The following is a 25,283-nucleotide window of genomic DNA, read 5'->3' as shown; positions in this document are numbered from 1 at the left end:
ACCTTTTACTAAAGTCATCTCCATATCACACAAAGATCTTAACAACAATATTACCTGAAATTAAAAATCCTAACAGTATATTGTTGCGTAATTCCCCCCGGTTAATACCGGGAAATCACGAATGGCAATCGAGCGTTAATGAGGCGATGATCAATGGCAGATTTTTACTATATATATGCACGGGGGAGGAAAGGTAGAGGAAGAAGAAGCGGCAGATTTTCCTGTTGGTCCCACGCGCAGTCTTCAAACCTGCAAATAATAAATCCAACCAAAAACGGAATTGCTGTACAAAATAACACGGCTTTATTGCCGGACCCCGAGAACAATTTACGCGCCGGTAAATAAATAATGTTACTAAATCGGGACGTCCCCACACCAGACTTCTAAAACAAACACAGAGGAGAATTTACAAAAGGAACCGCGTCGTGTGGTGTGAGCTTATCTCTGTCTGGTTGGATGTCAGGGATCGTTGGGGATCGTCGGCTCCAAGCGCACCAGCCCGCCGCAGCTCCGATGTTTGTAGGAAGTAGGCCTCGATACGCCCCTGTACGCGTGCTGCTGGGCCACCGTACGCCGCTGCGCGGCAAGCCTCACGTCCCCGCGCGATCGCTCGTGAGGTCCCGTGCGTGAATGCAGGGTAAGAGGGTCATCAGCGCTCTAACGTCCAACAAGCAAGGGTCCAGGGTCAGAGAGCAATGGCGGAGGGCAAGAAAAGAAGAACGTCCATGGCAAGCCGAATGTCCAAATGCAAGGGAGCAGTCCAACACGAGAGGGCAGAAGGAAGAGAGCAAAATGCCGGCGAACAAGTGGTTTTGCCGATCGTCTCGTGACGTCAGCTCTCCTTCTCCCCAATCAGTGCATCGCTTCTTGACTCTGCCAATCGGCGGCCTGCTTCTCACTCGCCCCTCCCCCCTGTCAATCACGAGTCCTGGGTGTGGCTATTGCCTGCCTGAGAAATGTGTGTTCCATGCCAGCTGGCGATGCGGCTGGCTGTGGCTCCATTGGCGGTTTCCCGAAATGGCTTCCTATGAGTTTTATGGTTATTGTGGCGGAGGGGGGATTTAAGTAGGGTGTGGTGCGCTAATGGGCCTCGCTAATGGCTGTGGGTGGCAGCTATGATCACAGGTTTGACAAACCGGGGGAACTAGCCTAATCCTTACTCTACCTATCACCCGATCATCCTTGTATGATCACAGATATACACTTAATCCGGCAAACCGCCGAAACAGATCCATGACTTACTGTACATCGAAATGGTTCTTCTTCTTCTTCACGACATCAGAGCGCCTTCCTATGCAGATCTACCTGGATCTATATATCCCCCTACCCAAAATTCATAACAATATAATAACAACAAAGGCAGAAGTGACAGATCCGTAACAGTCGCTGTCTTGTGGTTGAAGATTCTATTCCCTTAATTGTCTGACCTGTACAGTTGGGTTTCTGGACACTGAAGAGTGCTTGGCCTAACAGGCCGATATATTAAGTCGGCTTAAGCAACAACGTTATATGACCATCATCAAGGCATCTAACTGTTCTGTGACAGCTCTGTCTTATACTTGTGGTCAACCGTTTTCTCTCTGCCTTGTGTCTGCCTTATGAACAACCTCATTAATGTGTAATTTAGATGGTTTATCTCACCTGATTGAAGTTTGCAATATTACGCTGTTCATGGTTACCCTTTAAACGAAGGATAGTAGAGTATAACATTGTGTTTGAGCTGCCAGTTTTGTCAAATTAATTTTGCTTATTACAGTCCTCTGGGAACTTTGGTTATAACATGTCATACCATCATATGCCCCATGCTGTGATATATGATGGTATCACTATTGTTTTTAAAGTTTGAACCTTCACTGGGCACTTTTTGCATGTTCTTGAATCTATGTTTGTAAAGACAGCTGTATTATGTGGAGAAGTCCTGCTTGTGAGCTTGATATTACACTGGTTCATGATGCATTGTCAGTTCCAGGAAGTGCAAGTCCATAATACATGCAAGGTAGGTTGCCAGTTGTATTCTTGCTTATTGGTGTAGTTGCAATGCTTGCTTATGTTTGGGTGGTAAGGACAATGTCTAGCTTCTACTGCGACTTTTTTTTTTCCTCTCTCTTCCTTTCCTTGTGTTGTGCCTGTGTGTCCAATTAGCCAACGATTAAGCAAACATGAAAAGTAGGTCACAATGCTGCTGCTGCTTTGCTTTGTTTTTTCATTTCCACATACTTTTGAATTCCTTCCCCTGTCGTAGGTTAACGTATGAAATGAACCGATCCGGATTCTTTGTGCACTTAAAGGGCTATGACAGGTTAAATTATAGACACGCATGTATATTGTGATTGAAAAATCAAACGACTCTGCTTTCCCTCAGCTCTGCTGAAAATACGACTTTGGCTGAACAAAAATAACGTTTCAAAGTTTACTTTCTTATACGGTGCTAGTGGTGTCATGCCAGCATTGGCTTTCTTTTTGAGAATTTCCCATTAGTGGGGAAAAGTGATTGAGCCTTTAGAAACTTTAGAAGTTTCCACAGCTTAAATACCATGATAAACCCATTGGTGCATTGCTTTAGCATTAGCCTATTTTAAAAATAATGTGGTGAAGTAGTCATGGTGGAAGCATTTTATTAATCTATTTGACCGCAAACACTCTTCTTCTTTTTTTCTGCTGGAAAGTTAGTCGTGACATCACGAGAGAAAAGAGGGGATAAGTGCAAATTGTGGTTTCGGTATCAAAATTGCTGTGGGTGAGTAAATTGCACCACTCTCTGCTCGGCATTTACGAACTGGAACTTTGAATAGAAATGCACCCATACGTTTTGTATTACTTGCGAAAATCGATGTATATTGGTTGGTCGTGTGCGTTATTCTATCTGGTTGTCTGTTTGTTACTTGCAAAATCGAAGATTTTTCAAGTACAGGCTTGCCATTTAATATGGAATATTTTTTTTGTGGGGGTGAACTTACTTTTCAAGATGACTTAGAACCAAAAGTTCATTGGAATTATGTTGAAATTATTCTAGATTTTGTTAATGTGACCTTTAAAAGAAACAAAAACCACATTTGACATTTCGAAGCAAATAAATTGATCCTTGAAAGTGATGTAAACTGATATCGAACTCAATTCACGGACAGTACTGTGTTAAACTTCTGTGCGTTTTCCAGAAGTATCTCTTTATTTTGAACATTAGCCCAAATTTTTTTTAAACAAAAACAAAAGTTAAATTACGACTGGGATTACGGACAGTAAAATTACAGTTCAGTACTTCGTGTAACCCCCACGAGCATTCAGAAGAGCACGTACACGTTGAGGCATGCTGTTCACGAGATTTGCCAAGGTTTGGACAGGAATCGCTTGCCATGCAGTTACAATAGCCTGCTGTAATTCACGCACAAAAACAGGCTGCTGGTCCAAGTTGTCGATTTGACGCGTTAGTTCTGCCCACAAGTTCTCTATTTGATTCATATCCGGGGACATGGCAGGCCACTCCATATGCTATACACCACAGTCAGCAAGAAAGTGTTGGATCATGCGAGCACAATGAGGCCGTGCATTGTCATCTTGGAAGACAAAGTTTCCTCGAAAGGCTGCACGAACAAATGGAAGCAATGTTTCTTCCAGAATGGCCCTGTGCTTGAACTGGTTCAGGTTTCCATTCAGAACAACCAAGTCAGTTTTGCCCCCTGCATGAAAAGCAGCCCAAACGGTCACCCCACCACCTCCAGCTTGGACTCTTGGCACTATACAATCTTCGTTGTAGGCTTCATGCACTTGTCTGCGCACTCGGACGTGGCCATCTTGACGATAAACCAGAAATCTAGACTCGTCACTGAAGATCACGTGATTCCAGTGTCCTGGCTGCTATTGACGGTGCTCTCTGGCCCACTGCAATCGGCACTGGCGGTGTTGTCTGGTCAGACGTGGCTTTCTCAGGGGACGCCTTAGGGCTGTCAACCGATCCGAGACCGGGACGAAATCCCGGCGGTTTCGGCTTTCGAGACGGTCTCGGGACGGTCCCGAGATAAATTGATTGATGCAATTTCTCGGTAAAAAAATCCCGGTTAAAATTCCAACTTCTTGCAGATATTTTCCATAATAGAGGCATTTATTGAGCCTTGCTTTCATTACTCTGCTTCTGCACAAGCATCATTTTTCGCAAGTGCAGCTGAACTGACACAAACGATGATAGATAAAGTAAACTCACTGTTCCAGGATTTTCCCCTCGTCAACAAACAATGCACTGCAAACGAATCCGAATTCCGAATCCGGATCTTCACCAACATCTAATCATGTCGTCCTTGTCACACACGCTGCATCTCCACAAAATTTCGTCCGAATCCGTCCACAACTTTTTGAGATATTGTGTTCACAAACAAGCGGACAAACAGACAGGAGTGAAAACATAACCTCCATCTACCTTTGGTGGCGGAGGTAACGACATCAGGATGAAGGTCACAATGAAAATCCGCCGCATCGCGGCTTCATTTAAACCGTTGAATCCTTCCGCTGTATCACTCCGCCTCGCCCCGCCCCGCTGCGGTCACGTGTCCGTCCTTGGAGACGAGTTACAGGATGTGGTTGCTATGGTCTTTTGCACATTAATATCGAGGGACTCTCTCGAGGCTCCGTGATTGGAGGGACGATGTTTATTTAGATTAAAAACACGTTTATAACGGATTATTCTACACACAATGTATTAATACAAGTACAATACATTATGTAGTTTTATGAAATGAGTTTTTGATGAACGTTTATGTTTAATTGCAACGCTAAATCTATAAATTGTAAGAATCCCTCGGGGTTTGGTGTGACGGTTTGAATGTGAAAGTATTTTGGTTATCTTATCTCCACTTTAGGCCTGATAAGTTGATTACGTTTACTTTAGTCACAGAGTCAAAATAAGGAGGGGGGGGGGGGGGGAGGGGTGATCACTACACCGCCTGCTTTATAATTTACTAGCAGAAGTACCCGGCATTGCCGGGCGGGGGAGGGGAGGGGAACGGGGGGGGGGGGGGGGGGGGGAGCGAGCCCCTTGGCGATCACAACTCACAAAATGATAATGAAACTCCAACCGGGACTCAAATATGCCTGGGCAGAAACATTTTCTCCCTCTCTCTGACATTCCGAGCAAGAAATTACACGACAATACAAACTGTAATGAGATAACCCGGTCCCATCGGTGGCCGATCATCTGCATGTAGGCGGTGTATTTTATTTCATCCCGGTAAATGGAAGCTAAGTCGGAATTTAAGTACTCAACATCAGAAATGAATTTTTTTCATGGTTGTTTATATATTGTAATGAAATTCCATTATTTTTGAAGCCTTATTATTTATTTATTTATTTTTAAATTTTTTTAAAAAATTTTTTTTATTTTTTACTTTGCCGGGAACCGAGCCGAGCCGAGATCCCGTTATGAAAATTTAAAATTTATCGAGACGGTTCCGAGACGGGATTTTGAATCTAGCTAACAGCACTAGGACGCCTGGCACGATAGCCTGCTTGAACCAGTCGTTGGTTGACTCGCCTTCTGGATATAGGCACATTTGTCAGTTGCTGCCACTCAGCCCTAAGCCGATTAGCTGACTTGGTACGGCCATTGCGGACTAACCGGTGCAGCTGGCGATCATCCCTGCTTGTGGTTCTGCGGGGACGTCCTGGCCTCGGTATTGGAGTAGGGACACCCCTCTGAGCATTTCGTTTCAGGATCTTTGACACCTGATCTTGAGTGATGCCATACTGCCGAGCAACAGCACGCTGTTTCATGCCGTAATTTTGTAAAGCCACCACTCCATGACAAACAGCATTGTCGAGTTGACGGACCATCTCCAGGGGAAGCGGCAATAACTTTTGTAGACGTGCAGCAGTTGTTTTCCACTAATACAGAACGCAACAACCCTTATATACCCGATTGTGAAGCCAATCGTCAAATGTACCTGTCCGTACATTTTGTCACGCCACCTGTGATATAATCCTGTTATTGACTTCTTGCTGCGACAGACAATCAGTGACATGGTTCTTTAAACAAAGAAATCACCGAAGCGTAAAAGAAACTCACCAGATTGATATACCGAGTTCAGAAAGTAAACCCAAGTCAAGAAAAAAAAAAAAATTCCATATTAAATGCCAAGTCTGTATATTGGTCAGTCGATTTTGTTATTGTGGCTTGGCTGTCTGTTTGTTTGTCAGTGGCCTGCAGGTCACAATTTTAAACCGATCTTCATGAAACGACCGATTGATTTTGACTGTTGATTTTGAGGTCTAAGGTCATCTTCAGGTCAAATTTCAAAAATTATCATTTCTCATCTGATTGACTTTAAAATTCAACAGCAATCGCACAGTACCTCACTGAATGGGGAAACCAACTATTTTGAGGTCAAAAGGTCAAAGGTTAACTCAAGGTCAAACTTTGAAAATCATCAATTTTCAACTGATTAACTGAAGATTAAATAGCAATTACATAGTGCATCACTGAATTGGGAAGCCAGCTATTTTTGAGGGCAAAAGGTCAAAGGTCAACTCAAGGTCAAACTTCTAAAATCATCTATTTTCATCTGAAAAATAATACATTTCAATCCGATTAACACGAGCTTTGATTAAGATCATCAATTGTAATCTTGATGAAAAGAACAATTTGATGTATCCATACTTTTTTTGGGGCGGGGGTGGAGGGTTGGATTTTGCAAGTATGTGCTCTGCATAATGTCTTTCTTGGTTGTATGTCAATCGCCTACGAGTCACAATTTTAAACCGATCTTCACGAAATTTCACACTTCACGAAATAGTAGAGTTGGTCACAAACAAGAATCCTATTTATTTTTAGGCCAAATGGTCATCATAGGCCAAAGGTCAACAACTTTGTCAGATTTCTATAATCATCTATTTTCATCCAATTGACTTGAAATTTCAAGAGGATTTGCACATCAGTTCTGCTAATTTAACCACCAATTATTTTTGAGGTCAACATAGGCTAAAATGTCAATATAGGCCACATTTCTAAAATTGTCAATTTTGAACCAATTGACTTGAAATTTGAAGAGGATTTACATGTCAGGTCACTGAATTCAACCACCAATTATTCTTGAGGTCAACATATTCTAAAAGGTCAACAACTTAGGTGCAGTTTCTAAAATCCTCAATTTTCATCCAATTGACTAGACACTTGGAGGATTTACATGTCTGGTCACCTAATTCAACCACCATCTATTTTTGAGGTCAACATAGGCCAATCGTCATCAACTTTTTGGGATATCGCAAATATCGTGCTATGCACGACATATTTCTTGTTTATTTACTTATAGTTGTCACAAAAAGATTTTGAGAATCTTCTAGCCAGATAGAGTGAGCAAAAGGATATAGAACGAAGGACTGGAAGGGAAAAAAAACAAAAAACATAATGGAGGAAAATACAGTGAAGATATGGAGATCGATTGGGCATGTACGACATATGGAAAACAACAACATCACAACAAGAACAATTCGCTGGAAGCTTAGATGAGCTATAAGAGATTTGGTGTATTATGGTAGAATAGGTGCTGAGGAAGCTACAAACCACCTGAGCGGAGATCAGTCAGTGCGCGGAGGACGGACGAAAGTGGTGCGAGTAACTCAAGAGGCTCGATATGCCGCCAGGAATAAATAACAGGATCGTCAGCAATTTTAAAATCAGGTTAGACTCAAATGCAAGAACTATCCACTTGTTGATCCTTTAAAAATGTACATACATATTTGTTTATTTCACGAAACAGGTGTTTACTCTTTCGACTGGGATGACTTCGAAAATCTCTCACTGGTGATCCGTTTTGTATATACTAGGGCATTGCCCGTACTATATCTATATCTAAAATTATATCCCCCCCCTCTATTTACATGAAATGGTTTGGTCCAAAGCGAACGGCTTCCGGAGTTTGGTAAAGAAATCGCCATCGCGTGCACAAACGCGCAGGAAAGCGAATGAATCGCAAATTCGTTTTTATTAGTTTTAAAACATAGTTTAACGCCAACATAGTTTGCAAACGTGAAATAAATGAATACGCTCTCAAATGTGCCATCCGAGGCAGAGTGTGTCCGCCACGTTCGGCACACGCGATAGTTCGCTGCTCTCTGATTGGTTGAATCGTTTTTTGGACATAGCTCGGTAAGTAATTGTCCGATTAATATGAAACCTTGAAAAGGCACATCCTCGGGTCCCCAGCAATATACCTGGCAAGTTAAAAGTATATCGGACCCGTGGTTGTCGAGAAACAGCGGTCACAGACAAACAAACGTACAAACAGAGATTACTGGAATTATAGATAGATAGCTTATTCTAAATTCCCCAGCAGTGTACGCACTCTTTCACATCCATGGTGTTGTAGTTCAAGCTGTTTGCATCCTTTCTTTCTCACTCGTCATTGTAAAACAGCGATACGTCTCGTTAAAGCAACCCCAAAGCAATGGTTGTATTAGGAAAAAGCATGTTGCGTCGTGAAGCTTCATGACAGAAAGTAATTTCCGTTATAAACTAACCTGCCGTAGCCCTTGCAAATATTTTTCCTTTTTTCATTTCACACGATTATTCTACGTGCAACATGGCATTAGTTATGAACTACGTTGATTAGCATGGTGGGTGCTCGCCATTGATTAATTTGATACCTGGAAGTCCCACCGACACATTTCATTGAAGCCCAAGAATGGGCACCAATGGAGCCAAGGTGGTTCGCAGTTGGTGCAGTTTCCCTGTGGCCTGGCACGAAGCTGCTTTTGTTTGTTGTTTGTTATGCCAATGCCAAATTGATGATGCACAATACCTGGGATTTGCCCTAAATTGCTACAGATCTTCCTGAACAGGCGAGGAAGATGTTTTATTTCTGCATACCTAATGCTATTGCCTTGCTTTGGTTGCAGTGTTATTTATAAGGAAATGACATTGTGTTGTTTTTACTAACTTTATCAACTCATAATCAAGGTAAGTGTTGAATTTGCATTTGCAATGGGCGGTATTAAAATACTCTTTAATTTTGGGTCCTTAATTTTTTATACTTAGTGCTATCTTGGGTCTGCACAACTTCAATACTGAGGTCCATGAATCAACAGAGAAATGGCAATACAGGCAGTACTTCCACCCTCCCACCTCCAGCCCTCCCCACCCCCCACTTCCCAACAGGAATGTTTCTAGCTATTTTATGATGGATTGAGGAATGTAAGAAAAATTGATGAAGGATGGAAAGTGGAAAGGGATTAATGGAATATAAAAACCCCTCTCCCCTCCGCTGCCTCCAGCAGGGTGAGGTATTCTTCTTATTTTGATTGATACCAACTATATATACGAGGGCATGTTTAAAAGTAATGCCTCCTATTCTTTTTTTCCAAATTAGGTAAAGATATTTAAATGAAACGGTGTGTACCCTGGTTAGAATAGGTACACCGTATCCCTGCATTTTGTAAGAGGGTTGGCCTCAGGAAGGGCATCCGGCCATAAAAACATTGCCTCAAAAAGAGAACCATGACAATTACAACTACATATGGGCAGGGTACAGCCCGAAGTGGAGATCGATTTCTGAGGTTTGGGACATGGAATGTAGGGACAATGACAGGGAGATCAGGAGAAGTGGTGGAAGTATTGGTCAGAAGAAGAGTGGACATATGTTGTGTGCAAGAGACGAGATGGAAGGGAAGTGGTGTGAGAATGGTGAACTGGTGAAGGGTAGGCAGGGACAGAAATACAAGTTTGTGTGGCAAGGGTGCCCGCAGGGTATGAATGGTGTTGGTGTCCTGTTTTCTGAGGAGTTTATGGACAGTGTGGTGAGTGTGACTAGAGTGAGTGATAGGTTGATGATGGTGAAAATGATGATTGGAAAGCTCTTGGTGAACGTCATCTCGGGATATGCTCTGCAGGTTGGTCGGAGCAATAAAGAGAAGGACAAGTTCTGGTGTGCGATAGAGAAGCTGATGGAAAACGTGAAAGATGAGGAAGTTGTTGTGGTAGGAGGAGACCTAAATGGACATGTGGGAAGGAGTATGGACGGTTTTGAGGGAGTTCATGGGGGTTACAGATATGGTGTGAGAAATGGAGAAGGTGAAAGGATTTTGTAGTTTGCTGATGGAGCTGATTTGTTGATGTGTAATACGCAGTTCCAGAAAGGGGATAATAAGCTTGTTACATACACGTCAGGTGGGTCGACGACAACCGTTAACTACCTGATGGTGCGTAGGCGAGATAGGGGGCACCTCCGGGACACAAAGGTGATCCCAGGGGAGGAGGCTGTTTCACAGCACCACTTGGTTGTCTGCGACATAAGGGTGAAAGGTGCGAGGAGAGCTCGGCGGGTGAAGTACCAACCGAGAATGAAGGTGTGGAGGTTGAAAGAGGTGACATTAAGGGAGGCATTAAAAGAGAGGCTGAGTAGGGTAGAGGACGATGTGGTTGAGCTTGAACGTGGTTGGATGTCAATGAAAGATAGTCTGTTGGGAGCCGTTGGTGAGGTATGTGGAATGTGGATGGACAAAAGGACCACCGACCGAGGCACTCGGAAACATGGTGGTGGGATGATGAAGTTGGAAAGAGGATTGACGAGAAGAGGAAGAAGTTCAAGGAGTGGCAGAAGGCGAAGGGTACGGGAGCAGAAAAAGCAGAGCATGAAAGTTATAAGGCTGCAAAGAAAGAGGTAGCAAAGGCGCAGGAGGCATGTAGGAGAATGTTCGGAGAACGCTTGGATTCGGAAGAGGGTCAGAGAGCGGTATTCAGGATTGCAAAGCAGATAGCGAAAGAGAGGTGTGATGTGATGGGGGTGAGTTGCTTGAAGGATGAAGTGGGACAAATCGTTGTGGACCCAGATGGAATTAAAGGAAGGTGGAAAAGATATATGGAAATGCTGTTGAATACAGAGAATGAATGGGATGGCAACATAGAGAGTAACCCAGTTTTAGGACCGGCAGAGAAGATAACTGAGAAGGAAGTTGAGGAAGCGATAAAAGCAATGAAGAGTAGGAAATTGGGAGGGCCGACGGGAGTTGTGCGAGATATGTTGAAGGCAGCAGAAAGTTGGGGTGTGAAGAGAATGACAGAGATCTGTAATCTGGTGGTGAAAGAAGGCCGCATTCCAGTGGATTGGGAACTGAGTACCCTCGTCCCTCTATACAAGGGGAAAGGTGACCCTCTGGAGTGTGGCTCGTACCGAGCGATAAAGTTATTGGAGCATGGAATGAAGGTATTGGAAAGGGTGTTGGAGAGGAGGATAACGAAGAAAGTGAAGATCGACGAAATGCAGTTTGGATTTATGCCAGGAAGAGGAACGACAGACGCGCTCTTTATTGTGAGGCAGTTGCAGGAGAAGTACATGGAGAAGAGGAAGAAGTTGTTTCTTGGGTTTGTTGATCTGGAGAAAGCATTCGATAGGGTTCCACGTGAAGTATTGACATGGGCATTGAGGAAGTTAGAAGTGGAGGAATGGTTGATCAGAGTAGTGATGGCAATGTACAAAAGAGCGCGCACAGCTGTAAGGATGAAGGACGGGAGCAGTGGTGAGTTTGAGGTGAAGGTGGGAGTGCATCAGGGGTCGGTACTAATATAAGTCCACAACTATTTGTAGCTGTTATGGAGGTGCTGGCTCAGAACGTAAAGGAGGGTTTACCGTGGGAGTTGTTGTATGCAGATGATCTGGTGTTGATTGCGGAAAGTATGGATGGACTGAAGGAAAAGATGAACAAGTGGAAGGAATGTATGGAGACAAAATGTCTGAGGGTGAATATAGGAAAGACGAAGGTGATGGCAAGTGGTAAAGCATGTGGTGAGGTGGAAAGAACTGGGAAGTGGCCATGTGCTGTGGCAGGAAGGGTGTCGGAGTGAACTCCATTCAATGTACAATGTGCGCTGAGTGGGTTCATCAAAAATGTAGTGGTCTGAGAGGGTCATTAACCAGTGTGGCAGCTACATTCAAATGTAAGGTGTGCACAGAGGGAGCTGCAGATGGAGGAAATGTTGAGTTGGATCTTGGAGACGGCGTGAAGCTGGAAGGTGTGAAAACATTTTGCTACCTCGGAGACATGCTGAATGGAGAAGGTGGATCAGACTCGGCAACGGTTGTTAGAGTGAGATGTGCATGGAAGACGTTTCGGGAACTGAGTGGCATGCTGATGAGGAGGGGAGTGTAGTTGAAGCTGAAGGGAAAGGTGTATGCTGCACGTGGGAGAAGTGTTATGATTTATGGGAGCAAGACATGGGTTATGAATGTAGAGCAGCAACGAAGGCTGGAAAGAGTGGAAATGCGAATGGTTCAGTGGATGTGCGGAGTATCGTTGAGAGAGAGGAAGACAAATGATGAATTGCGAAAGATGATGGGAATAGAGCCTGTGATTGATGCTGTGAAGAGGAACAGGTTGAGATGGTTTGGTCATGTGTTGAGGAAGGATGAAAGTGACTGGTTGAGAAGAGTGATGGAAATGAATGTAGAAGGAAGTAGAGGACGGGGAAGACTGAGAAAGACGGCTTGAGATGGTGGAAGAAGAAATGCGGGCAATGGGGTTAACAAGGAGAGATGCAGAAAATAGGGAAAAATGGAGAAGATCGTCATGGGGACCGCAAGGCTAACCCCCGCTCTAGCAGGGAAAATGGCCTTAAAATGCATGTTGTTGTTGTTGTTGTATATTTAAATGAAACAAAGCGCAGTCCGCACATTCGTTTTTCCCACCACTGGGTGCGAAGTTTCATGAATCTGGCACTAGATGTTTCAGTGCTACGTTAGTCAAGATGGCAGAGGGCAGCAGGATGTTGTCGTCATTGCTGTGAAGCACTGGAGATGAGATGACTGGGCATAAGAGTTGGGTGTGCCATGACAATCCTGAGAGTAAGAGACTGTCGATGGAGTCCCACCACAAAGGGTCACTAGCCTCGACTTCGCTCTGTCAGATTTTTAGGTTATTTCTCCAAAATAACAGAGTGGGTCCTGTTGTCCGGCCGTATGTAATACGTACGTATGTCCGTTAACATTTGACTGAAACAACTCCCAAATTAACTGACTGATTATGGACCAAATTTGGTACGATGCATCAGGATAGCAAGGTCTCATGGCATAGGGTTGTGCTCCCCATCCTGATCCGCCCATTTAAAAGGTGTGAAAGGGGGTTTTGCCCCAAATATTGGTATTTTATTCAAAAATCCTCTTCTCAGAAACCAACAAACACATCCAGACCAAACTTGCACACTCCGAATTCTCAAAGAAATGAGTGCAATTGAAAACAACTTAAATTATCAGAGCAACAAGTTGTCTAAAATAAAGCATCACATAATAACTTGGGCAAATGATAACTCATACTAGAATTGCAGATCATTGTGAGCAAAAGCAATATGTCTCCCCCTCTCCCTACCCACTCCCCACCCCACACCTTCCACCCTCCACCCACCTTGACTCCTGTAAAATTAAGAGGAAGACTCTGGACCAATGTCTGCCTGCTTTAGTCTCTAAGGGGTTGCGGCAAACTATTTTCTTGTTTTTTTTTTCTGGATTGGTTTTAACATAAATGTTTGGCTGGTCAGAAACATTAATTTTTTTGGACAGCTTGGGAATTTCTGGTCAGAAATTTTGCAACCAAATTTAACCTTTGACACCTTGGGAAATTTAAAAAAGCACCAAAGTAATGTCTGTCCACTTCAATCTGTTGGTGTTGTGGTAAGGTATGTTTTGCCAATTCTTGTCTGGATTGGATGAAATATTAATGTTTGGTGAACCTAAAATCTTAATTTTTGGACTGACTTTGATCTTTGATCCCTGTATAATCCAGAAAACGACTCACCCTTGGGTCACTACCTGTCTGTACGTCTGGTTTAAGAGGCAAATTGTGCTCGTGTGGGGTCGTGTTTGTGCGAGAAATGTGGGAGTATATGAACAAAGTGTTTCTGTGTGTATACCCATTATGATTGGGGACCATCTGAATATTGCAATCAGTTTGAGTGGGGATGATGGTGGGGTGGGGGTGGAGGGCAATTGTAACTTTTTTAACATATTCCCTCTTTCCCTAAATTCCTACTGGCACATGTGGACTTAAGGGACAATCGGATGATGGATGCTGAAGTCACACTTGCATATATCTACATTTATTCTTTCTCTCTTCCCATCTTCATTTACAGGCGTGCTGGGCCTTTTTCATTTTCCAGCAGTCGCTCGGGCCGACGTACCGTGCAGCCCTCTGCTGAAGGCGACATTTCGGATGACGACTCTTCAGTTAGCAGTAAAGATAAAGACCTGAACGATGGGCAAGCCAACCAAACAGACTGATTTCCTGCTTATCCACTTCTGATTCTCTCACCTTGTACTCTTGTCCCCCCTTCTCTCAACATGCATGCCCTGCCCTCTCCCCGGCTTGTCGATGACTCGAAAGCGCTGAGACGGGGATGAGATCTTTTCGTTTGTTCATAATCACCAGTCCTCCTCCACTCGGTTCTGATGCCAAATACCACATCATGCGTTAGGATTTTTACGTTTTGAAGAGTGGCCAGCTTCTTGCTATATCTATTGCATTTCTCATTGAAGTTGTTTGTAGACCGTTTATTGAGAACAAATTTCTACCCAACGGAGAGGGCTGATGTATGCTTGGGAGCATAGCCCGTTGCTCCGCTGAGGCCACAACACGTTTCAGTTTCCAGTGGTGAAGCAATCTTTTGTCGTGTATTATCATTTTATACTGAGATTAGGAAGTTGTTGCTTGCTTTTATTTTATTTTTTTGGCCTCGTGTCAGACACCTTGTGGAGCTTCTGCACCTGTCCAAATTATGATTATCCTCTGTGCTCTATCAAAGCCTGTCTTTTATTGGCAAGGGAACTGTGAAGTTTTCGACTTTATGAAGGTTTTTGTTTTTCTGTGGCCCTGTTCTTTGATTATGCACATTTATCTAATAAATAAATAAATAAATAAACAAACACTAATGTGGTGAAGTAAAGTCAATGCTGTAAAATGAGCATCGGCTATTTCAGAACAGGGTGGCATTTTTGCATTAGACTTTCCACTACTTTTGTGGGCACGTGAGCAAGGTTTTGCTTTTTGTTTTCCTGTGGTTGTGCTCTTGAGACCAAACTGCATTTTAAGCCATTTGATGTACTGGAATGTTTGGAATTTGCTTCTGTGGCCCATATGGATGGTTCAAATGGCACGTCGTCAATGCTGCTGCTGTTGCTGCCACCACCTTTTGATCAGTGTTAAGAAGGGCAAGGGGCATGTTTGACCAGTATTTGCTCTGACATGAAGATGACTGATGCTTGAAGGCATCCCTCCATCTTCCTCCCCTCCTTTGGATAAAGGTATGAATTGATCTGAAATGGGAAAAATATTTGCTTTGTGTTTTCTTCCTCAAGTCACCTCTTTGAATGGAGGAGGAACACTTCTTGCAATTTTTGTAATGATCAATAAATGTGCTTTCTTATGCAACAGAGCGTACCCCATAACTGCATTTGCACGTTGCGTGCACCACAGATTCTGCCAATGAAGTAGGTACTGTAATCCAGTGGTGTCCAGGTCAGCGTAAATGAATGATGTCCTTGATCATAAGCACTGAGAGGGTTCTTTTTTTCTCTCCACAGGTGTTTATCTGTGATCATGTCTTGTAAGCTATCACTTAGCCATAATGTGAGAGGTGGTGGCCAAATTGATCTTTTGGTTTAATTCTGGCATTTAAACAGACTTCTATAATCGGTAGGAAAAGTGCCTTAGATATTATTTTGAACTTTTCTTCAACAAACTGTGGAAGTGGCACATTTTAAAAAAAAATTGTTTTTTTTCTTCTTCTTCTTTATGCGATGTCCGAAGCTTTTGCTTCAACCTCTGTACTACAAAAGGCTAAGTTGCCAATTACCCATCTCAACCTGCCACTTTGTTTGATCGAAGGTTGTCAAACCATGCAGGTTCAAGAACCGGCCAGCGATCCTTCCTTCCAAGTGTGATCATGTGCAACAGAAATTGAAGAGCCGTGTGCTGTTTATTTTTTGAGATGCAATAATACCACTTGTTATTTAAGATGTTCCCCTTCAACAACCTGGGGTACTATTTTACTGTACTGTGTAAACCTTTATCGCATTAATCCCTGTTCAAATGAGTTACTCATTTCTTTGCATCTTTAGAACATTGTTATGACGTGTATTAAAACTGGCGAACATTTCCTGAGTGTTTCTGTCAATTGTGTGTTTGGGGGAAAAGCAAAAATCTTGGTGAAGAATATACTGCACAAAAATGAAGAGTATTTCTCTCTCTCTCTCTCTGTCTGTGTCTGTCTGTCTGTCTCTCTCTCTCTCTCTCTCTCTCTCTCTCTCTGTCTGTCTGTCTCTCTGTCTCTCTGTCTCTCTGTCTCTCTCTCTCTCTCTCTCTCTCTCTCTCTCTCTCTCTCTCTCTCTCTCTCTCTCTCTCTCTCTCTCTCTCTCTCTCTCTCTCTGTCTCTCTGTCTCTCTGTCTCTCTCTCTCTCTGTCTCTTTCTCAATATAATCTCTCTGTCCCCAATAGAACAAATAATCATTTGCTTTTGGAAAAGAAGACTCTACTAAACAACCTAGTCGAATACCAAGCAAAAGGTGCAATGGTCCATCTACGGATAGATCAGCTATATAATTTAGATGCACCGACCAAATTTTTTTCCCATTTTGATAAAAAGACTACCAATCAAAGGCAAATTGAAACCTTAAAGCTCTCAACTGGTAACACTGTGACGTCACAAGATAATATAAAGAGGGAGGTTTATAACTTATTTTCAGGCTTGTTTATGGCAAATGATGTTGACGATGGCTCTATAAGTTATTTCGCATCTGACCTACCCATTAGGGCGGGCCATACTTCTTTTTTTTTGTAAATCAATCGAGAGGGGTGTTCATATTACGTATTTTGGTGTGTAGAACACAAATCTGAGGTTTAAAAAAAAAATTCTGATAACCCTGATAATTCTGATAATTTGCAGTTGATTATTATTAAATTTTTGATTATTTTGCTATTCTTCTGGAAAAAAGAGACGTTTTTTATTTTGAAGTTAGGGCTTTTATTTTGGTAACTTCCTGTTGGGATGGCAGTTGTAGCCATCTTGTTGCTGAAAGCTCGATGTTGAGGAGGTTGGCAATCCTTATCCATCCGTCTTCTCTTCTCTTCTTATGGCATTGCCAGTAAGTACGTTTTTGATTAGGAACCTGAGGAACAAATAGATAATAATTTTCGATGTAAATTACCTTGTTTTATATTATATTTGTTAATTGATTTGTGTACTTACCTATTGCTAGCCTGAGTTACATGTGAAGGAAAATAGTGACCTGTGAAGTGAATATTTTGACGGTTTTCTGTAATACCTGTGTAATACCTTAATATCTGTCTGTAGTGGATACTTACCTGTGTATTATTGTTTTTATTTCAGTGTGAACTACTAAAAATGGCTCAAGTCAGAACAAGGATGAAATCAAGTTCTCATTTAAGTAATCTTGTTGGCACTGGGCAGGAGCTGTTGGTGTCTGAACTGCCAACTGTGAGGGATATCCTGAGGTATGGCATCTACTTGAGGGAGCAAAGTGAAGATGACAGGAGGAACTACCCAGTGGACCAGCTCGTGTCTGACATCTACCCTGGTCTGATTTGTCAGTGGAGCAAAGCTAATGCTCTTTTCAAGCCTCCTGTTTTCAATGAAAAGGTGACCATCATGTCCAAGCTCAAGGAGGTCTGGAATCAGGCAGTGAAGTTTTCTCTTGGGAAGGGCAAACTTGATGCCAAAGAGAGGTTCATTGTCAAGTTAGACAAGTTATTTGATATTTTTACTTGCAAGTGTCAGATTACTAGTTGTGACGGGGGAGGCTGTGAGTCCGGTGAGGGCTGTGTGATCCAAGCCCACATTAACTGTTCCTGCAGCAGAGAGAAAATGATTCCTGTGAAAGATCTTGCCTACATCAAGGGACAGAAAGAGAAGGTTGGAAGTAAAGGACCCCACCAAATGGGGAGCCCTGATCTGCCAGAGCACAAGAGACAGGTGAGGACATTGGAAAGGCAGGAAAAGAAAAAGAATGCAGAGAAAAGGAGAAGGGGCAAGGAGGAAAATGCTGCAGCAGCCAGGAAGGATGTTGAGAGATTTTTGTCAGATGGTGATGAGGATCTGGAATTGGAGAGAAGTGGTGCTGAAGATGAGTTTGTCACTGAAGTTGAGCTCTTCCCTGAAACTGACACTGAGCCTGCAGCTTCAGCAAAGGTCCAGAAAAACTATGATGAGATTCCAAACATTGCCATTGCTAGTGTAAGGTATGGCATCGGGGCTCGGGCTGAGGCCAACTGCAGCGATAGGAACTGCACCTCTGATTAATGCAGGAATCATCACAGAAGACAATACAAGTAAAGTGATTGATAAGAACAAGGTCAATAGAGCACAGGAGAAGTTGATGACAGAGCTGGGGGAAGAGTTTGATGAGAAGTGCAGGGAGGAGGGGGGGATCTCCTGCATCCTCTTTGATGGGTGGATTGACCTGACCAATGTGATGATGGAAGCTGAGGGCAGTGACCAATCTTTTCCTGCAAAGATCAAGGAAGAACACTATAGTGTTGTTAGTGAGCCTGGTAGCTACTATCTGTTCCACTTTACCCCAGAGAAAGCAACTAAAGAGGAGTCACATGCGGAGCAGATTGCTAAGGTCCTGTTTGCCTGGCTGAAAGAGAGGGGTTTTGATAAGACCTTGTGGGCCATTGGAGGAGACTCAACAAATGTCAACACTGGTGTGAAAGCTGGAGTAATGCGGAAGCTGGAGCTGCACCTGGGGAGAAAGCTGGTCTGGTTGGTGTGCAACCTGCACACTGGTGAACTTCCCCTGCGCCATCTCATTGTTCACCTTGATGGCCCTACTCTGTCAGACAACACATTTTCCGGGCCAATAGGAAAGCTCCTTGCTTCTGCTACAGACTTGGATATCAATCCAAACTTCACCCGGATCTTTGTTGGCCCTCCACTGATCAAGCTGTCTGACAAGGCCATTGAAGATCTCTCAACTGATCAACACTATGGCTATAAAATTGTCTGTGCAATCAGGGATGGAGTGCTTCCTGCAAGGCTGGCTCTCGTGGAGATTGGACCAGTAAACCACAGCCGCTGGCTCACCACAGCGAACAGACTTCTCAGGCTCTGGGTGTCAAAGCATGGACTGAAAGGAAAGAACCGGAAGAATCTGCAATTCATTGTGGAATTCATCATTGGAGTGTATTATCCATGTTGGTTCAACGTGAAAGTCAAGCACTCCTGGTTCGAAGGGCCTAGGCACATCTTGTTTCAGCTGGACTGCCTCAAGTCCCAGAGGAAGGAGGTGCTGGACCTTGTGATGCCGACTGTGAGAAGATCTGCTTGGTATGCCCACAGTGAAGTCATCCTCCAAACACTGCTGTGCTCTGAGGATCAGAAGGAGAGGACTGAGGGGGTGGAGAGAATCCTGGCTATCAGGGGAGAGGGGGACCCAGACACTCAGCTGGGGGACTCCTCTGTCAGGACCAGAAAGACACCTGACATCAACTGTGATGCTTCCAGCATTGGTAACTTGATCAGCTGGTCAGAAGGTGTGTCAGAGCCACCTCTCACCTGCTCCCTAAGCACCTTGGAGGTGAAGAACTTCATCAACACCCCATGGAGGTGCTCAACTGGCCTTGCCACACACAAAAGCATTGAGAGGGTTGTTAAAATGGTGACTGAGGCTTCTGCTAAGTACTTCTTACAGGAAAAGAGGGATGGAAGCATCAGGGCTCAGGAGACCAGCAGGAGGCTGATGTCCAAGAATGAGTCAAAGCAGGACTTGTGCAACCTGGTAAAGTTCAAGAAGGAGATTTATCTTTGTAATTGTAACCAGTGATATACATGCAGTTCACCTGTTAATAAATATGTACATTTGATTTGGCTGTGTCAATATGAATGATTTCCCTTATATCTTTTAATATCTTATAAAGGGGTTCGAAAGGGTAAAATTGGCAATTTAGAAATACAAATTGATGTAGGTTAGAGTTATCCTATCCAAAAAATAAACTCATATTCGAATTCCCCATAAAAAAACATAATATAGACACCCCTCATGTTAGGATTTCCTTCAGATTCATTTTGGCACCTGAGTATGACCCGCCCTACTACCCATGCTAAGTGCTGCTCAAAGGGATCAGCTTGGCTCCTTACTTTCCTTGGAAGAGCTTACACTTTCCCTTGCTTCTTTACCTATGGGTAAATCTCCTGGATTGGACGGCCTCTCAATAGAGTTTTAGAAATCCTTTTGGCCCTTATTAGGCCCAGAACTATTGGAGGTCTTTAATAGTTCATTACGTTGTGGTGACGAAGAGCAGTAATGACTTTTATTACCTATTACCTTTTAATGACGAAGAGCTGAAGAGCAGTAATTAGTCTATTACCCAAGAAAGGAGACCCTCAGCTCATTGATTAATTGGTGTCCAATCTCTCTTCTAACTTCAGATTCTAAAATATTTTCTAAAGTTCGAGCTCGACGCATCGCCCCACTTCTAGAGTCGTTGATTCAAAGTGATCAGTCTTTTTGTATCCCTAACCGACAGATACATGATGACATTTTTTTATTAAGAGATCCTTGGGATGTGTGTAAAATAAAAAATGACAATCTTGGTTTGATTGTGCTTGACCAAGAGAAGGCTTTTGACCGTGTAAGTCATGTATATCTTTTCAAGGTCCGAGAGTGTTTTGGACTTAGTCCTGTTTTCCTCTCCATGGTAAAACTGCTCTATAATGGCATCTCCTCAATACTCAGAGTAAACTCTGAACTGACTTCCCCTGTAAAGGTTGGAAGGGGTATCCGTCAGGGATGTCCTTTATCCGGTATTCTGTACTCTTTAACCATTGAGCCTCTTTTAATCAAAGTCCGCAGCATCTTAACTGGATGCAGAAATTTGCTCACAAGACCTGTGAAAGTCTCTGCATATGCTGACGATATTTGTGTCATCGTACATAATAGCGATGAGATCAAGAAACTGGTGGACTGCTTGGACTATTATGGTTTAGCTTCTTCAGCTTTGGTAAACTGGAACAAGTGCCAAGCGATGTGGATGGCCCCATGCCAGCTGCCTATGCCTGTCCTTCCGAAACACCTCACCTGGTCCCTCAACGGAATGCGGTACCTTGGTGTTTTCATCGGTGATGCAGCTACACAAGCGAAAAATTGGGAGGGTCTCGCTGACTCTCGAACAAATGCTGCGGAAATGGAAAGGGTTGCTGGCTTTGCTTTCATACCGGGGACGAGTCCTGGTCATCATCAACCTAGCAGCATCTATACTGTGGCACAGAATCAAAGCCATTCCACCTCCTGAACACTTTCTGCTGAATATACAGAAGACTGTAGCGGTTCCCGCTGAATGTACACAATCGCCTTGCACCTGCCAGGGCGCGATCGCCATGCCGGGCTCGTCCGGACGGTCCCAGACGCGCCTCTCCTGGGCATGCCCGGACTCACTGTTCCTGGGCACGCCTGAACCTCCCGGGCACGCCTGGTCTCGTCTTTCCCGGGCATGCCCGCTCTCGCCTTTCCAGGGCTCGCCCAGAGCGCCCGGGCACGCCCAGCCTCGACTTGCCAGGCCGCGTCCAGGACGCCCGGGCATGTCCAGACTCGCCTTTCCAGGACTCGCCCTTGACACCCGGGCATGCCCGGTCTCGGTTTTCCCGGGCAAACGCCCGGGCATAAATGTGTATATATATTGCTGCCCGATAAACGGGCTTTTGAGAATACCTGAGCTGTTTTGTTTCAATAAAGCAACTCGGACGAATTCCGTCTTTGGTCGCGTCAATTCTTTCGACTCGCGTTGGAGCGCAGCTCCTTCACTGGTGACCTACCGACATGGACACGGCAGTGACTCTTAAACTGCCTACCTTCTGGGAGGCTCACGCGGCTGTTTGGTTCGCCCAGGCGGACTCCCAGTTCGCCCTGCGAGGCATCACCGCGGACGACACCCGCTTCCACCACGTCGTGGCAGCGCTCGGTTCCGCCACCGCGCCCTGAGCCTCCTCGAGCACCCGCCGGCTGCCGACAAGTATGACGCGCTGAAGACGCTCCTCCTCGACGCTTTCGTCCTCTCACCGGCGGCACGCGCACGGCGCCTGCTCGACCTGCCCGAGCTCGGCAACATGCGCCCATCCGAGCGCATGGACTATATGCTCTCGTTGCTCGGTGAGCTGAGCACTCTCCGGATTTTCTGTTCCGCGAGCTGTTCCTTCGCCAGCTGCCTCACCCGGTACGCCTCGCCCTGGCTGGCACGTCGATCACCGATCCCCGCGCCCTCGCCAGGGAAGCCGATAAGATCTCCTCGGCGGGCCAACACATCGGCGCGGCTACCTGGAGCCTGCCGCCGTCCGAGGCGATGCCCACGACGCCCAAGCGCCCTGCGCGGTTGGAGGCCGAACTGCCGGTGCAACTGGCGGCCGCCACGCCGCGCCGACCGCTTCCGACACGACGGCCGGGGCCTCCACCTGACCAGGCATGGTGTTATTACCACGCCAGGTTCGGACACAAGGCTCGGACGTGCCGACCCCCGTGCACTTTCGGCAAGTCGGGAAACGGCCGGGCCGGCGTTCATTCCCAGCCATGAGCCCCGGCCACTCGGGCAACTTGCTTTTTATTCGGGACAAAGCGTCCGGGCGGCGTTTCCTTTGTGACACCGGCGCCCAACCGAGCGTCATACCCGCCTCCGAGCAGGACAGGCGGGACGCCGTTTGCGGCCCCTCTTTGGTCGCTGCTAATGGCTCGGCCATACGCACTTTCGGCCCGCGCACCCTCTGCTTCGGCAGCCAGCGCTTTCAGTGGACCTTTGTGACCGCCTGCGTCCCCATGGCTTTGCTGGGCGCCGACTTCCTCTGCGCGCACGGGCTGCTGGTCGACGTCAAACGTCGTCGCCTGGTCAACGCCGAGACCTTCAGCTCCCTGGCGTGCACGATGAGCAGCTCCGCGCCGACCGAACTGGCGTGCGCCCTCCCGACGGCGAACGAGTTCGCTCGCCTGCTCGCGGAATTCCCGGCCCTCACGCGGCCGACGTTTTCGGCCGTTGCAGTGCGGCATGGGATCGAGCACCACATACCCACTACGGGCCCGCCGGTCTACGCCAGGGCCCGCCGCCTCGACCCGGCCAAGCTCGCCGTGGCAAAGGCCGAGTTCGACGCGTTGGAGCACCTCGGCATCGTGCGGCGCTCCAATAGCGCGTGGGCCTCACCACTGCACATCGTGCCAAAGCCGGGGGGGCGGATGGCGCCCGTGTGGCGACTACCAACGCCTCAGCGACGCTACCACCCCCGACAGGTACCCGATCCCGCACATCCAGGACTTTTCCGCCCGTTTGGCGGGACGGGTCATATTTTCCAAAATTGACCTGATACGGGGATACCACCAGGTACCTGTCCGGGCCGCCGATGTCCCGAAAACGGCCGTCATCACGCCGTTCGGCCTGTTCGAATTTTTGAGGATGCCGTTTGGCCTCAAGAACGCGGCCCAGGCGTTCCAGCGCTTAATGGACGGCGTGCTGCGCGACCTGCCATTTCTTTTCGTCTATCTGGACGACATCCTCGTCGCCAGCACGTCCCGCGCCGAGCACCTCCTCCACCTCCGAACACTGTTCGGTCGCCTCAGCGAGCACGGCTTAATTGTCAACCCGGCCAAATGCCACTTTGGCACGACGACCGTTGACTTTTTGGGCCACCGCATCACCAAGACCGGGGCCGTGCCGCTGCCGACCAAGGTCGAGGCCATCACCACGTTCCCGCGTCCCCGTTCCATCAAGGCCCTACAAGAGTTCCTCGGCATGGTGAATTTTTATCACCGATTCGTGCCCCGCGCTGCTCAGCTCATGCGGCCCCTTTACGAGGCCCTCCGGGGCAAGCCGGCCAAGCATGACATCGTTTGGTCCGCGGCCATGGACGCGGCCTTCGCGAGCGCAAAACGGGCCCTCGCCGACGCAACGCTGCTGGCTCACCCGGTGCTCAACGTGCCCATCGCCCTCACTACGGACGCCTCCAACTACGCGGTGGGTGCCGTCCATGAACAATGGGTGGACGGGGTTTGGCAGCCACTCGCTTTTTTCAGCCGGCAGCTCCGGCCGAACGAGTTAAAATACAGCACGTTCGACCGCGAGCTGCTCGGTCTATTCCTGGCCGTTCGCCATTTCCGACACCTCCTGGAGGGCCACCCGTTCACGGCTTTCGTCGACCACAAGCCGTTGGTCTACGCAATGGCCAAAGTCACGGAGCCGTGGTCGGCCCGCCAGCAGCGCCACCTCTCCCCCGTGTCGGAATTCACCACGGACATCCGGCACGTCGCCGGCAAAGACAACGCCGTGGCCGACTGTCTTTCTCGGGCCAGCGCGAACGCGGTCCACCTCGGCGTGGACTTCGCGCTCATGGCGGCCGACCAGACCACCGACACCTCGGTGCAGGCCCTCCGGGCGGCGGACACGGGCCTCCGCCTGGCCGACATCCCCTTCGCGGGCACCGTCCTGCTCTGCGACGTCTCCCAGGGCCAGCCTCGCCCCATCGTGCCCGTTTCCTGGCAGCGCCGCATCTTCGCCTCCATCCACGGCCTTTCTCACCCGGGCCGGAAAGCTTCTCAGAAGCTGGTGTCGGCGCGTTTCGTCTGGCACGGCCTTCGACAGAACGTCCACGACTGGGCCAACGCCTGCACGGCCTGCCAGCGGGCCAAGGTCCACCGCCACACCCAGGCCCCGCTAGCACCTTTCACCGTGCCTGCACGGCGTTTCGACCACGTCCACGTGGACCTGGTGGGTCCCCTGCCCCCATCGCGGGGGTTCACCCACCTGCTCAGCATGGTGGACAGGACCACCAGGTGGCCGGAGGCCGTGCCCCTCACCTCCACCACCACCGCCGACGTGGCGCAGGCGTTAATCGCCACCTGAGTCGCGCGCTTCGGCGCACCGGCGGACATCTCGTCCAACCGCGTCCCACAGTTCACGTCCGAACTTTGGGGCGCGGTCTCCCGCTCGTTGGGGGTCACGCTGCACCGCACCACGGCCTACCACCCCCAAGCCAACGGGTTGTGCGAGCGGTTTCACCGCTCCATGAAGGCCGCACTCATGGCCGGCCTTCAGGACGACGGTTGGACCGACCGGCTGCCGTGGGTCCTTTTGGGCCTCCGCACGGCCCCCAAGGAGGACCTCCGGGCGTCCGCCGCCGAGCTCGTCTACGGCCAGCCGCTCCGCGTCCCGGGCGAGTTCGTGCCCGACGCTACCAGTCCCTGGTCTGCCGCACACCAGCGCTCGGACCTCCAGGAAGCCGCCCGCCGATTTGCCCCCGTGCCAACGTCCCGCCATGGTGGCCCCCAGTCCTA

The 25,283-nt window shown here is 47.0% G+C and overlaps 1 protein-coding gene across 8 annotated transcripts in view; it reads left to right on the top strand.

The window, feature by feature from the left end:
* The window catches only part of LOC137423339 (uncharacterized), a 250,533-nt gene extending 234,416 nt beyond the window's left edge, over window positions 1–16,117 (top strand). For 3 of the 8 annotated variants that reach the window (XM_068110368.2, XM_068110372.2, XM_068110369.2), the window contains 3 exons: window positions 1,964–1,996; window positions 2,143–2,166; window positions 14,096–16,117. In XM_068110368.2, coding sequence (XP_067966469.2) covers window positions 1,964–1,996; window positions 2,143–2,166; window positions 14,096–14,243 — 205 coding nt within the window. In that variant the 3' untranslated portion in view covers window positions 14,244–16,117. The remainder of the gene's footprint in view (window positions 1–1,963; window positions 1,997–2,142; window positions 2,167–14,095) is intronic. The other 5 variants (XM_068110373.2, XM_068110375.2, XM_068110374.2 and 2 more) reach the window with 3 other exon arrangements.
* Window positions 16,118–25,283: the final 9,166 nt, after the last annotated feature.

The sequence above is a fragment of the Myxine glutinosa genome, chromosome 3 (assembly GCF_964187855.1).
Source record: "Myxine glutinosa chromosome 3, kmMyxGlut1.1, whole genome shotgun sequence".
NCBI classification, from domain to species: domain Eukaryota; kingdom Metazoa; phylum Chordata; class Myxini; order Myxiniformes; family Myxinidae; genus Myxine; species Myxine glutinosa.
Note: the sequence above shows the minus strand (reverse complement) of the source record. Positions and strands in the feature narration are given on the sequence as shown.